This window comes from Aedes albopictus, chromosome 2, assembly GCF_035046485.1.
Source record: "Aedes albopictus strain Foshan chromosome 2, AalbF5, whole genome shotgun sequence".
NCBI classification, from domain to species: domain Eukaryota; kingdom Metazoa; phylum Arthropoda; class Insecta; order Diptera; family Culicidae; genus Aedes; species Aedes albopictus.
The window spans coordinates 354,984,067-354,999,275 of record NC_085137.1 but is presented as its reverse complement, the minus strand read 5'-3'; the positions used below and the strand labels follow the sequence as shown (position 1 = coordinate 354,999,275).

The following is a 15,209-nucleotide window of genomic DNA, read 5'->3' as shown; positions in this document are numbered from 1 at the left end:
TTTGGGTTTGACTTATGTTTGATTTAGATTAGATTCAGTTTAAATTCGTTTCAAGTCTGTGTTTTTTTTTCAAATGAATGCATTTATGAATGATAGTTTATGTGTTATCAGAGTAGAGAAGGAAAAGAATGTAGTGTATATGATGTATGAAAGGAAAATAATTTAAAAAATTATTGAAATGTTTTGAGAGTGTACACAAATGCCACACATTGATTCAAATATTTTGAAAGTGCATATGAAGTGTCACGCCTTGCTTTTGAGCTTTTCGGATATAAAGCAAAGCTTTTGCTTTCGAATTACGAAAAGGCGGGATCAGAACAAACGTGTCAATGTATGCGTGCAATATCTGAATTCTTGCATTTGATGGCATAGAGTAGTTGAGAGAAAACGTGAGAGGAAACGAATGGACATCACGTATACGCACCGTTCTGTGTGAGTGTTGGTGCTTCTGATTCCGATGGGAATATTCACTGCATGAGTCGCACAGCGAGGAGATTTAGGGATTCTGTGAACGACTTTCTAGGCGAATGGACGTACGGTCCTTTTCTCCAGATTTTATCGGTTACCACAATGACTAATTTATTTCTATGGCACCAATCAACAAACAGTTGAAGTCGATTTTGCAGACGCAAACAATCATCAACAGATCGCACCTCAAGAAACAGTTTGAAGTCATCAGCATAAACTAGCTTACAACCGTCATCAAAAAGCAACGAGACGTCATTAAAAAACAAAACAAACAATAATGGCCCTAAATTACTTCCTTGTGGAACTCCTGATTTGTTTGAGAAGGGTGACGAAATAATGTTGTTAAGCCTCACATGTAGAACTCGTTCTGTAAGGTATGAACTCAGCCATGTAACCAGTCTCAAGGAAAACCCAAGTCGAGAAAGTTTATGGAGGAGGATCTGGTGATCAATTTTATCAAATGCGGCTTTCAAATCTGTATATACAACATCCACTTGTGCTTTGGCTCCCATGGAAGCTAAGCATTTGGAAGTGAAATTCAACAAGTTTGATGTCACGGATCTTCCTGGCATGAAACCATGCTGGTCAAAGGAAATATAATTCTTTGCACGATCTAACATAGCTCCACTGACGATTATCTCAAAAATCTTTGAAGATGCGGATAAACTTGTTATTCCACGGTAGTTTGCAACATTACGTCGGTCACCATTTTTGAAAATTGGGCACATAAATGATTGCTTCCATAAATTAGGAAACTTCGCCTGCTCAAACGATCGATTAAAAATAACGCTCAATGGCTCAGCCAAAACATGGATGCAACGGCGAAGGACGACTGAAGGAACACCATCCGGTCCAGGAGAAAACGAGCTTTTTAATTTCCGTGCCGCATTAATAACTAGCTCTGGTGTAACTACGAATGCATCCAAATTAATAACGTCACACGGAAGCTCAGAAGCAACCTCTGCCGCTTCCTGCTGCGAAGTAGTATTGCTCGAAAACACACTAGCGAAATGTCTCGCAAACAACTCACATGACTCCTCAAAATCCTTTGTATGGTCCCAAAATCCTTTGTATGGTCGCCCCCCGTTCCAGAGACCGCACCAAGCTAAAAACCTCCCCCAGCCACGAAAATACTCACATACAAACTTTCACACCGATCCGTCCACTAATTTTCGAATCCATAACGGTCAGACTGACTGACAGACAGAAATAATTTTTTATAAATATTATGACTGGACTCGGAAAAAATGAGACACTCAAAATAATGTATATCTTTTGATTGCGTTCACAAAAACAGCTGATTTTTTAACCAGGAATAGCATGTTATGTGTAGTTAATGCCCTAAAAATTTCATCAAAATCGGTTCAGTATTGACGCAAATATTTTCGATACAATAAAATGTGATTTTGGAAATTTTGGGCTTCCATTTTAAAAATTGTTTATCGCTTATTCACTAGAAATATTATGACCGATTACTTTACTAGTTCCAATTGAAACTCTTAATGGCTTGTGTAGTCTGAAAAATAACTACATTTAGGAAAAAGAGATGAAATCTGGTTATGAATCAAATATGCAACAAGCGAAAAAAAACCGATTTATCCTAATATTTGCAGAAAATTTTCCAATGGTAGTCAAACATTTCTACATTATTTCAAATTGCCAAAACTTCAACACAATTGGACATAAGTTAACAAGATATAACGGTATTTGTGGTTTTTTATCGCATACTTTTTTCTTCTCCAACTTGTAAGTAAATTTTACTATAAAAAGAAATGTGCGGAATTTCATTACAAATAGTACTAATAAACCTGGTATTCTATATCTTCTTCAATTGATACTTGGAGTTAAATTAAGTAATCAGGTGAAGCTGCGTAATCAATAGATTATCAAAAATGTCAAACATTAGGGTAGATGAGGCATTTATATGCATAAACGCTTTCTAGCCCATAGAGCCGAAACGGTGATAGTGCAGGTCTCCAGCAAGACTATGAGAGCCCCAGTCGGATCAGAATCTTTCCGAAATTTATGTATCCACTGGTACAATACACACTAAGGCGGCCGATTGGCGAAGAAAGCTCTCTCTTCGTTAATATCTGTTCAAGTGCTTGCTCTCAAAACATTAATCTGAGAAGCCAGTTTTTCCCGACGTCAGATAAATCAGGATCACTAAACATTTCGAACAATGATTTTTAGGGCCTAACTGACATCGTCGATTTCTCTTCATCGATCCTCTCTATGTTATTACAGAATGTGTATTGAGTTTTCAAAAAATTGTTTGGTTAAAAACCATGATGGAAAGCTACATTTGGCTATAGGAACAAGAAGAATGACAATTTAGTTTGTTTTCATCAAGTTATTAGCAATAAAAGAGAGAGAGTCGACGAAGAGAAATTGATCTAGTCTATATAGACTGTCTAATGAAAACAATGTATTTTTAGAATAGAAAGATTCCATCAAACTGTTCAGGAAGCGGTTTTAGAAAACGCCTTTGTAAACAAATGAGCTGAATATAAAGTCGTAGAAAATGATGGCGCACCAAGTGTTACGAACGGCAAGATCTGCAGACCACCACATGTTTAGTTCGATTAATTGCTGTTAACAAAGTATGTGTCCCAAGATGTTTATAAGGAAGGTGTTAGCGTATAAGCAGTAAGTGGATGCGGGGAGTGCGGCACACTGCGGGGGGATGGAGGTGACAGCCGGTCAGTTTGTTTATGCTGCAGAACGCTACAGAAGCGTTGCTGCGCCGCATCGGCAACAACATTCTCAACACGGATAACCAATGTTGACATTTTTCCATGGCACTCATAAAATGAGTAATATTCTCCCAGGTTTAAAATTTGCTCGTGCTCCCGCATTTTTGTTAATTATGAATACAATGGTGATTTCTTAACCAAAAGAGATTGCTTTGCCGAAAATATTGCAAAATGTTTGCTTGAGTGGGTGTACGAGCTAATTTGCAATCCGTGTAAGTAGGAAACACTCGATGAGTGTCATGGAGTTTTTCCGATTTTAGTGCTGAGAAAGTTAAGCGTGCATGGTTTCTGTGGGGTTGCTATGTTGATAGGGCTGAAGTTTTTGTTTGTCATCTCACTAGTGAAAAAAAATGAATACAAACTCGCCAGCTGTCGTTAGGTTTTCCAATATGGCGGATGGTGGAATCTGACATATTGCATTACCTTCCTTTTACTTACCTTGATGTGTCCTATGTTCCCTCAGAATTCACATAGGCCAAAACTACAAATCTTGTTTGCATGTGTATGATATATTGTTTGTATACAGTATTGGGAAACCAAAAGTATCTTAAACTTACTCTGTGTTGTTTAAATTAAAAGCAATTCGTCAATAATTTCCTCCCAATATTTCCACAGTGAGCGAAAATTTTCAAATGAAAAAGTTATTCGAGGTCCCTCGGTGGATTTTTTTGATCGACCCGTTTAATGAAAGCTAAAAACCTATATTATCGAATAACGAAGAATTTGGCGATGCCAATTTTTTTGTGATAATATTGTTCTACCAGACACGCCGTGAGCAATGATGTGATACAAATATTCAATCGGCCAGGCCTACTGTGCAGACTATTGGATTTAAAAATAATTTTAAAAAATATGGCAATCAGATGATCCACTTATGAATAACATGGTTAATACAAGTTTTCAAAATTGATTATGGAGGAAACGGGGACAACCGTACCAACCATCTCTTTATCAAGGGAATGGAGCAGAATCGTTGGGAGTAGTGTAGCTAAGAAGGTTAATACGCACTCCAATGGTATGCCTACTCCTAGCATGTAATGTAGGTATTTAATCCTTGTGTCCAGGCTCGAAAACCCAGGCTTAATCGCCATTACTTGCTCTCTGAAACGAGAATAAAATAGCATAATAGATGCCAACCCCTGAATAACCTTTTTACTTAACATCCAAATCTTTTATAAGAAGATAAAGGAAAAAATGAAAGATCTCGCCGAGTTCTGGTTTATTCGTAACGTCATTTTACATTGATGCGACATCAGCAATGCCACAACGAACGTGGAGCTCTCCGACCACGATTCACTACACATGAAATATTCAGAAGGAAAACGATCCTTTGCATATTGAGTTAACACTTTTTTTTTCAGTTATTTCCAAACACACTTGCAGCATTCCCGCCTTCACAGTTAATTTTCAAATTCAACTAATCAGAAGGTGAAACATAAATATCCCCTTTGATTTACACGCGTCCCGCTGTCCGATCACTTTTGCACATTTTGAAATCCTTGCCACATATTAGTAGTTCCGTGACAAAAATTGAGCTCAAACCATCACCGCAAACCATAATTACATCATCTCAAACTTGACCATTTTGTATGGAAATCGGCGTTCAGGAAAGCTAAGAAACTGTGCGGTAGTTCTTATGTTCCGTAGAAAACCTTAAAAAATGAGAAACTTGATCTCCGATAAAATGTTGTGGAAATGCCTTTATTGATTTTTCCCAAATTTTGATCAAGGCATTCCTTAGACAAGTTTTTGAGAATGCGAATGCGATAAAAATTTAGATAATTTTTGGTATTTAGTGATACATAATGTTGAAATCATTAAAAAACACCTTTGTGCAAATGCAAATTTGAAAAATTTAGTTATTTGTTAGAGAACTCGACTGTTCTTTAAAATATCAATACAATTGAAAGGAAATATGAAAATATAGAGTACAATATGCTATACTCTGAAAGAAGTAAGCATAAATCATTATAACAGTTCATTTAATTTACTAAACAAAGTGTATTTATAATTTCTGAAACAGTCTATACTTGGGATATTTGATGCTTCACGTTTTAAAACACAGCATCCAAAATATCCACACTTTTAGCATAAACTACTAGCTTTATAATTTAGACGTTCTTTTGTAATCGAAATAATGACGTTCTTTTGTAATCGAAAAAATGAGATTTTAAAGTAACTCACAGTTATGATACATTTCGTCAGATTGAATAAATATACAGTGATTTGTTTGACTGTTTCACAATTTTTTATAAGAACTTCTGTTTTAAAATTGTGGTAGAGTCTCGATGAATATTTGTACGCACTTCGTGCGCACCCGATTGATCTCGTCCCGTCAACTTTGTTGCGCATTATGTAGTCTCTCTGCTACCATGAACGCGTACACTTCATAGTCGTCCGCAGCGCGTGTGATATCAATCTTGATTCTATTAGGTCGTTACCACAAAAATAAACTTTCAAAAAAAAATAAATCCCAACTATTCCTACAGTTCTTTCACTTGTCAGTCTTTCAATTCCTTCAACAACATGTTCACTTTTTAAAAAAAAAAAATCAGATAAATAGTATGTCTGCCATCAGTAATCTCACGCTCCCATATTCATCCTATTCGAAAACAAGCGATTACAGCACCGATTAATTCAGTTCTTTTTGTTTTCTTGGGTGCTCACTTCTAACAAAATATACAAAAATAAGAAATAAAACAAACAGCGCTTCAATCCTTTCTTTTTCGTAGGATGGAGCCTTATGCTTGATAATGGAACCAATAACCTACATTAAGAGGTGCATTAAATCAATTTTGTGTTTTTTCGACTATTTTCGAACTTAAGAAATCATAACTACACTAAAACTTGTCGAAAATTAATTCTTTTAGCACAAATTGGAAGATTTACTTGCCTGCTACAAGTTCTCCTTACAATTAATGTCAATTAAATCTAAAAAAAAATGTAAAAAATATATTTGAAATCAAAAATACCTTAAAAAGTTGTTTAAAAAAAATCGATCTGGAACACGAACGTTTTGAGTTGGATAACACAGCGAAACAAAAATTAACTATTGGTCTGTTTCAAGAACAAACTTATGTGTCTCTGACAGATTTTGGGCCACTGATTCCGAATCCGGGCTCAGATTTGCTCCAGCACGTCATAATTTTGAGCTGTACCTCAATTTATAGGGCAAAATATGCAATTTTGGGCTTTTTTGACTGCAGGCCATTAAAGAGAAACTTCAGAGAATCCAAATATGGCTGCCACAATGGCTGGCTCGGATCCCAATTCAGGTTTTCAAAAGCACCAATCTTAAAAATTCGTGAGCAAATGCGCTCGATTTGGAAAAGCTGCCTCTTTTTTCAAGTGAGCAAAGCCACGATTAACAAGTGCGGTTTAGTTCGTTGCTTCGTTCGTCAGATTTGTGCTTCTAAAGTTTGTATGCAAAATTGCAATGGGATTTCTTGATGTTTCACCTAAAGCATGGAAGTGTTTTTTAAGCAACCAAAGGGTAAATTGGACAATTACCATTTAAATTAACGACTATTGTAAAATATTTCGTTCAACAAAATCGAATTTGATAGTTTTAAGGTGAATATATGATGAAGCCACAGCTGGAATATTCAAGAGCACAAATCTGAAGAACCGAATGTCGGTTTGCGCTGAAAAGTTGATCGATTGATCACCACCATCGGGTAACCAATCGATCAACTTTTCAGCGCAAACCGATGTTCGGTTCTTCAGATTTGTGCTCTTGAAAATTCTAGGTCTGGCTTCGTCATATCTTCACCTTAAGCGATTTATGTTAGGTATGATATTTCCCATACAAACTACCCTTCAAAAGTTGCATGCAAGTTTACATACTAATATAAAACGCTTTAATCTTTCAAATTTGATTTGATAAAACGAAATATTTTGCATGAGTCATCAATTAAGATGTTAATTGACCAATTTACCCCTTGATTGCTTAAAAAAAGTCCATGCCTAATGGCCTGCAGTCAAAAAGCCCAAAATCGCATGTTTTGCCCTATGAATTGAGCTATAGCTCTAAATTGTGACGTGCTGGAGCAAATCTGAGCTCGGATTCGGATTCAGCGGCCCAAAATCTGGAAGAGACACAATAAGTTTGCTCTTGAGACAAAAAATGTTGCGCTGTGTAATCCAAACGGCATCATACTCTTTAAAGTCTTGAGGTTATTTGCTTCTCTGCTTAACTTATCAACATTCGTGCAAGTCCAATGTGTATCAATAACTATCTTTTCGGAGGCAATCATGCTTTGGCGCGTTAAAAGTTGAATCGCGTCAGCACTGATATTGATGACGAACATGCTTGTCTGTTGACACCCGCGATAGCGAGTAGTCAAGGCAAATTACATTAAAGTTACTACGTTTAGTAGTGCATTTTTGCGCCAAAGCAGGATGGGTCTCCGAAAAGCTAGTTTGTGAATCGCATTGGAGTTCCCCGAATTCAAATAATGTTTGCTCTCTTTCTGTAGTATTGCATTGCTGTCAAAAAGCAAACAACCATAATACCTCAGAAGTTTAGAGAATATGATGCCGTTTTGGATTACCAAACTTTGAACGTAAATATCCAACTTTAAACTATTAGGGAGTTCTAGAACGAATATATTTTTTTTGCAATTTCTCATCGTAATAGCACAGACAAACAGACGTAACACTACGAACATTTTTCGATTCAAATCATAGTCCCGAAAACATGTTCGCCCAATACTAAAAGGATTGAGTTTGGCCGACCATGAACTAGGTGGCGGTAGTGGGCAAACGTCAAACTCGAACAAAAACGATGCAAGCGCCACGGGTGAGCAATTGGCCAACTATCAAATTTTTAAATAGACCGTTAATTCGGTGTACGATGGGAAATGTCAGAGTGTTACGTCTGTTTGTCTGTGGTAATAGGCTGTTTTACCTCACGCAAATCTGACAGGAAAAGGCCTACTTTGCCACACCTAATTAACAGTGCTGTAATGATTCATTACAGCACTGATTTGCGTTGCGTAATGAACCATTACAGCACTGTTTTCAGTTTCGGTCAACTTCTTGATGCTTTCTGGACGCAGTTATGAAAAATTGTGACAACTGCACAGTATAATCTGTTATGATCAGATTTTCTTAAACATTGGCTATGCACATCAGTTTGCAGTTTGATGAAAAAGTTTTGTTGAAAACTATCCTCAAGGGTAATTTATGAAATTGCAAAAAACATTGTACGCAACTCGGTGCAGAACTCGACTTTTCCAGCACTCGTCGTAATTATCCAACTCGGCAAGCCTCGTTGGATAAATGTACGACTCGTGCTGTAAAAATCGTCATTCTGCACCTTGTTGCGTAAACTACTATTACAAATGGGGTTCTTCTTCTTCTTCTGTATGGCTCTATGTTCTCACTGGAACTTGGCCTGCCTCTCTCCAACTTAGTGTTCTTTGAGCACTTCCACATTTATTAATTGGAGGGCTTTCTTTGCCTACCATTGCATGAATTTGTATCTTGTGAGGCAAGGACAATGATACACTATGCCCAGGGAGTCGAGAAAATTTCCCCGATCGGAACGGGAATCGAACCCGCCATCTCCGGATTGGCGATCCATAGCCTTAACCACTAGGCTAACTGGAGACCCCAAATGGGGTATGAGTGCCATTAGTTATCTCACGTACCCATATTCATCCTATTCGAAAACAAGCGATTATTGCACTAATTGATTCCGTTCTTTATGTTTTCTTGCGTGCTCAGTTCTAACAAAAATGCAAAAATAAGAAATAAAACAAACAGCGCTTCAACTCTAAGTTTTTCGTAGGATGAAATTGGAAGCAACATGCTTAATAAGGAAACTAATACTCTATTTGTTTAGATTTTATTAACATATGTTTTTCGGAGAACCTGTAGCAGGCAAATATATCTTTCAATTCGAGCTAAAAGAATTGATTTTCGACAAGTTTTAGTGTAGTAATGGTATTTTTAAGTTCAAAAATAATCGAAAAACACAATCTTGATTTGATGCACCTTTGCAACCCTAATTTCAATAGATTTAACCAGTGATTCCTTTTTGGATGACAATCAATATATGGCGGTGAAATCAGAGAAAATTTTTGAAAAAGTAGACAACAGTGTGCACAACAGTGTATGCGTTAGATGTTCATCTAATCCCATCCGAAGGAGGTTTGAATTTTGAAAAGAAGATAACCATGTGCGACTGTGGAATCGAGTTCAGTTCTAGGCCTGCTGGCGACGGAGATAGTCGAGTGACTCCGTAGCTTGAAGGAATAGAAGCGCCCGTACGTGGATTTCTTTTCATAATTCAAATCTCAATTTGTTCATCGAGCACATGTTCTGTTGTGCACATGTCAAAGCATTTTCAACAGTGTAATTTCCCACATGGCTTGGTCAGCCAAAGCTAAATCAAGAAATTTACATTTACACAGATAGTACTAATGTCCTTTAAAATATGTTTACCCACATATTTGTTTCAGTGTATATGTACGCGTGATGTATCACCTACTAATTAAACTGTAATATATTGTATCATCACAAAAAAAAATCTAATATAAAATCTCATACATTAGTTTACTGACACTTTTTGAAATTGTTGAGCCTCCGCTAAGAGACTGTCTATCACTGTATAAACACAGTTACTTGTTAAGGAAATTTCTATTTCCTCGCTATACGTGCGGTGTGCCTTAAATTCCTGGAACATTCTTTATATGTAATACTTTCTAATTCATTTAAAAGGCTATGATTCCATAGGTGATTCCATATAGTAATTAATTAAGTCTTCGACAAGCGCATCCCGATTGACAATGTGAAATGAATAAACAAGCACGATGCACTCAAATTATGGTCACGACGCGGTATAATTTGGAATGTCAGTATAGTTTGGCTGAATGATCCTGTCGTGTTTGGTTCATCATTGTACATGTAACAAAATTGCACTATGAATAAATAATATTCAGAAGTTACTTGATTCTCCGGTTGGTTAGTACATTTTAGTCAGTAACATTGTTGGTTTGGGTGAGGAATCTAGCGCTACGAAATGATACTGTTTAAAACAGTATCGTGGATTTTCAAAAAGTATTTCTTTTCTCCTGGCTTGAAGACGTCAATTGCCAGAGAATTTGAAAAATATAACGATGAGCATCAAAACATGGCGATCGAACATTTGACGATTGTTGTTCCTGCAGTAATGGGGAAGTTGTTTAAAAATATGTCGGTAAGTGATAGATAATAAACTTGACTCAAGCCAACGATCCGCATACCTAACAACGTATAAAGATGGATAATAAAATCAGCAACAATTTTGAAGTTCCGCTTATCGAATTCGACAAGCTGTCGACTATCACGCTAATTTTACGCCATTTACACTTATTACTCACGACGTGTTGATTTTTCATTCACCTTCACTTTCCGCTTGTCGGAAAATTTGCGCCATACAGCGTTGAAAGGAGCCCTCAGCTAACTCGCACAGAACATAACTTTTCAGCACCTCTTACCACGCATTTTCTCTCGTTTTCTCTTCAACCCACAGGCTGCGGAATCGGGAAACCTAGACGAATTCATTCGCCTGTATGAAAGTGATAACGGGCGACTGTCAGTGAAGGACAGCAAGGGGCGAACAGCGGCACACCAGGCCGCGGCCAGGAACCGCATCAATATTCTCAGCTTCATTCACGACCAGGGTGGAGATCTAAACGCACAGGACTCGCTGGGGAATACACCGTTGCACCTTGCCGTCGAGAATGATTCGTTGGACGCATTGGAGTTTTTGCTGAAAATGTAAGTGTGTGACGAACCAATTTTGAAACTTTCTCACCGATTTGTTTGATGAGGATTCACGTTCGTGGAGTTTAGTTTTTTGAAGGGTACTCATATTCCCTATCCATAAATTGTAGAGCTGCAAAAATGTGCCCATACCTTCTGGAACGAATTTTTTGAATGGTTCCACAAGATTGGAAAATCACTTGCGCTAGTCTGAGATGATCATTTGAGCGGACAGCACTATCATTCCTGAATCATAGCGTTAGGAAATGGTACCAAAACGGAATCCAACCCTTGAATAATTTTCATTTATATGAATATTTATTAGGACTATAGAGCATGAAACAACAATGTTGATTCTCAGTTCTATCCTCAAACAATTGCTTTTAAAATAAGCATACACAAAAGAATCAAGTAATTAAGATAAAGAATGAAACAGAGCACCATGAAACGAATTGACAATCAACGAATGAAATAAAGATACTAAACCTAATGATTTCACCAACACATGTAGTGATGGACCTTCCAAAATCGATAATGTCAATTCTTAAAAGAGTTGCATGAGTTTTACTCGAGTTCAATAGCATCTCTCCCGTTGATGCTTCACTACGGACTTGTCATCAAAATTTAGTCCGCACTCCACTGTGTCTAGATTAGGAATGCATGATTTATTTTCTCTTCAGCTTACATTTTATTTCCTACAACTAGAGTTACCTAGAATTATGCTACCTCGCACAGACAGTTTATTGACAATATTTGGAATAACCCGACTGAGACAACATAAACATAGCTCGGGTGACGCCCTTGCAAAGGTTGCAATTCGGCCTAACCATGAGACATGCTTAACGGTCTCGCTATGTGTAATAAACAATAATAATTCAGCGTCTGCAGGTAAAGGTCGCAAGCGCATCAAATTCAAAACAATAACCAACGTTACTGTTTTATGACCGTGATAATGAGCGTAAACATCTTGTAAGCAGATTGTGCGAAATTGCTAATACAAGAAGGGGGGGGGGGGGTAATCACGCCTAAAAATCGATTTGGAAAAATCCTATGACTGATGCGTAGCAGGAATGCTACAGTTCATTTAATAATAATAATGATAATAATAACATGGAACGAGCTCACCAAGTAACATCCATTTTCAGGTCCATCGTAAAATGTGCACAAGAGCACAAAAATACTAACAAAAATTACAAACGGAGCTCTTGTACGCTTGCCAATAATTATTATATAATAAAAACAAATTTTCGTTCCCTTTTCTCTTGTGTCACAAAGGGCCTCAGTTTTGAACAAACGCATTTTTTTTGCAAAAAAAAACTACACTTGAAATACTAGGTGAAATTAGAAAAAAAAACGCTTCACTATTACCAGCATATCTTCCGACAGATAGGCCTATTCCGTCTTGCAGACGCACTTGCAGACTTCTTCAGTGTCGAGCACTCAACATCATGTCATGTCAACAATAATGACTGAACTTCAAACAAATTAATTTCAGTTCTATTTCATGTGTTTATTGTTTCTTTTATACAACGCTACTTCACACAATACCCCCAACAAATCGGTGAACCAAATTTAACATCAAACAAAGCGATTAATTTCGGAAATCCCTCACCATTTTTCCATTTTCCCTATTTTCCTCTTCGCCAGACCTGTCGCAACGAACATACTGAATGACAAAAAGCTGGCGCCGGTACATTTGGCTACCGAGCTGAACAAAGTCAAAGGACTTCAAGTGATGGGAAAATATCGGGAAACCATTGACATACAACAGGGAGGCGAACACGGTCGAACCGCACTGCATCTAGCTGCCATCTACGACCACGAGGAATGTGCCAGAATTCTGGTAAGTGTTAGTGATGTTTCTTATTGAGGTTGGGATATTGTGTGGACGACATATAACATATTTTTTCCCAACCATAACGTAGATTTCGGAATTCGGAGCGTGTCCTCGTAGGCCCTGCAACAACGGTTACTATCCGATCCACGAAGCGGCCAAGAATGCCAGCTCGAAAACAATGGAAGTATTTTTCCAGTGGGGTGAATCCAAGGGATGTACACGCGAGGAAATGATTTCCTTCTACGATTCGGAGGGGAACGTTCCCCTGCATTCCGCCGTTCACGGAGGGGACATAAAAGCGGTTGAGCTCTGTCTCAAATCAGGTGCGAAAATCTCCACACAGCAGCATGATCTTTCTACACCGGTGCACCTGGCTGCAGCTCAGGTAGGAAATGTGGAATATATTTATGGCCGGAAGGGAACTGAACAACTACAAAGTGGTACCGATGTTTGCAAAAAGCCGCGCAATAAATTTAACATTTTTTTTTTCTAAACTTCATAAATAACACAGCGAAACAAAAATTAACTTTTGGTCTGTCTCAAGAGCAAACTTATGTGTCTCTGACAGATTTTGGTCCGCTGCATCCGAATCTGGGCTCAGGTTTGCTCCAACACGTCACAATTTTGGGGTATACCTCAATTTATAGGGTAAAATATGCGATTTTCGGTTTTGTTTATTGCAAGCCATTAAGCATGGAAATATTTTTTTAGCAACCAACAGGTAAATAAATCAATTAACATCTAAGCTAACGACTCATGTAAAATATTTCGTTTTACAAAATCGAATTTGATAGTTTTATGCGATTTTTTTTTATTCTTCAATCACTTAACCTATTTACAGCTCTTTTGTCCACTATGACACTGCGTGAGCGATTCCAATTGGAAGCTGTACTTACATTTTGAACAGCGCCTAAATGTATTCTATTCTAATTGATTGTACTATATCGAACTGGTTTCCGTTGCGCTGCTTTCACTTTCTATCCTATCATGATAAAATGATGAGCACGAGGATGTTGATGTGTGGCTGCTGACTGTTCCTGTTTCTAATCCGATTTGGGGTCCATTATGGGTTGCCGTTTGCCGATATCCAAGTTACCGGATCCGTTAGAGCATATGCTCAGAAGAGGTTCAGGTGTCAGCCGCTCTCAGGGGGAAGAGCAACTAACGAAAAATTGCAAGTGCCGGGGCTGGGATCGAACCCATGACCACCCATCCACTTATGAAGTGAACATGTAGCCACTACGCTACGGGCCCCGGCTAAGCGATTTATGTTAGGTATGATATTTTCCATACAAGTCACCCTCCAATAGTTGCATTTTTTCGGCTTGAAGAGAAATCACTGAGTAAGACACTTTCAAATGTTTATGTTACTTCTTACCTAAGCCATTTTAAAAGAACTAATTAGTGAAGCGCACCCGTTCAGATTAGGCTTATGTCACCCATTTAGTGAAATATTGGAAAATTTATGTTTAGTAGTGCCAAATGAACAAGATAAGGTCAAGTGTTTTCTTGCTCCGCGTATTTTTGAATGCAACGCCGGAGAATAGGTGGAAAGTGTTATTTCATGCTATATTTTACGTAATCAGCAAGATTTTTGAAGAGATGTTTTAGTGCCGTGTTAGATTTTCAAGATATATTTCGTGGTTTGTTACGTGTGGATAATCGTAGACTTCAACTGTGAAAAATTGGCTGCTGAAAATTGGTATTTTTCTTGAGGCAGTGTGGATGAATTTATTTTCCTTATGTTATAATACAAATAAAACCAGTTATCAAGATTCAGCCACTGGACGTCACTGAAGCAGGTAAATCGCTCCTCAGACGGATCTAATGATGGACCTTTCAAATTTGGTGAGAATGTTTCATGCTTCTTCTTTTACTTGTTCTATTGTAATACCCTATACTATTACATAACTATATATAAGTTGAAAATTCGCTATTTCCAACATCCTTTCATCTATTGGAAGCTGCTTCAGTTCTGGGCTCCTTCTAAGTTGATGAAGGGATTTATAAATGCTTGCAAGGAAAGGGCTTGGCCAGGTGTGTGGAGCTGAGTAAGTCTATGGCATTGTAGATAGTAGCGAAATCACCAATGTCAATGGATATATTCAACTTTGCAAACTCCATCCAAGATTTGTGCAAGTATTCATGCTATGCTAAATCACCTTCCAAAAATTGCATGCAAATTTACTTATTAACTTAAAATGCTTGAATCTGTCAAATTTGATTTGGTAAAACGAATATTTTACATGAGTCGATAGTTTAGATGTAATTGATAAATTTACCTTTTGGTTGCTTTAAAAAATAATTCTAAGCATTGGTTCAAGTTTCTTACATCCAAGTGGCCATGCAATATCCGGAACCATTCTGGTGATATTCCGGATTGTACTGGGGCCATG

The 15,209-nt window shown here is 37.6% G+C and overlaps 1 protein-coding gene across 15 annotated transcripts in view; it reads left to right on the top strand.

Annotated features, from left to right (window-relative positions):
- The window catches only part of LOC115253829 (transient receptor potential cation channel subfamily A member 1), a 105,054-nt gene that overhangs the window by 23,619 nt on the left and 66,226 nt on the right, over positions 1-15,209 (top strand). For 14 of the 15 annotated variants that reach the window (XM_062852771.1, XM_062852769.1, XM_062852770.1 and 11 more), the window contains 3 exons: positions 10,744-10,991; positions 12,624-12,819; positions 12,902-13,198. In XM_062852771.1, the coding sequence (XP_062708755.1) occupies positions 10,744-10,991; positions 12,624-12,819; positions 12,902-13,198 (741 nt within the window). Of the gene's footprint in view, positions 1-10,236; positions 10,429-10,743; positions 10,992-12,623; positions 12,820-12,901; positions 13,199-15,209 lie in introns of those variants that run through there. The other variant, XM_062852783.1, reaches the window with a different exon arrangement.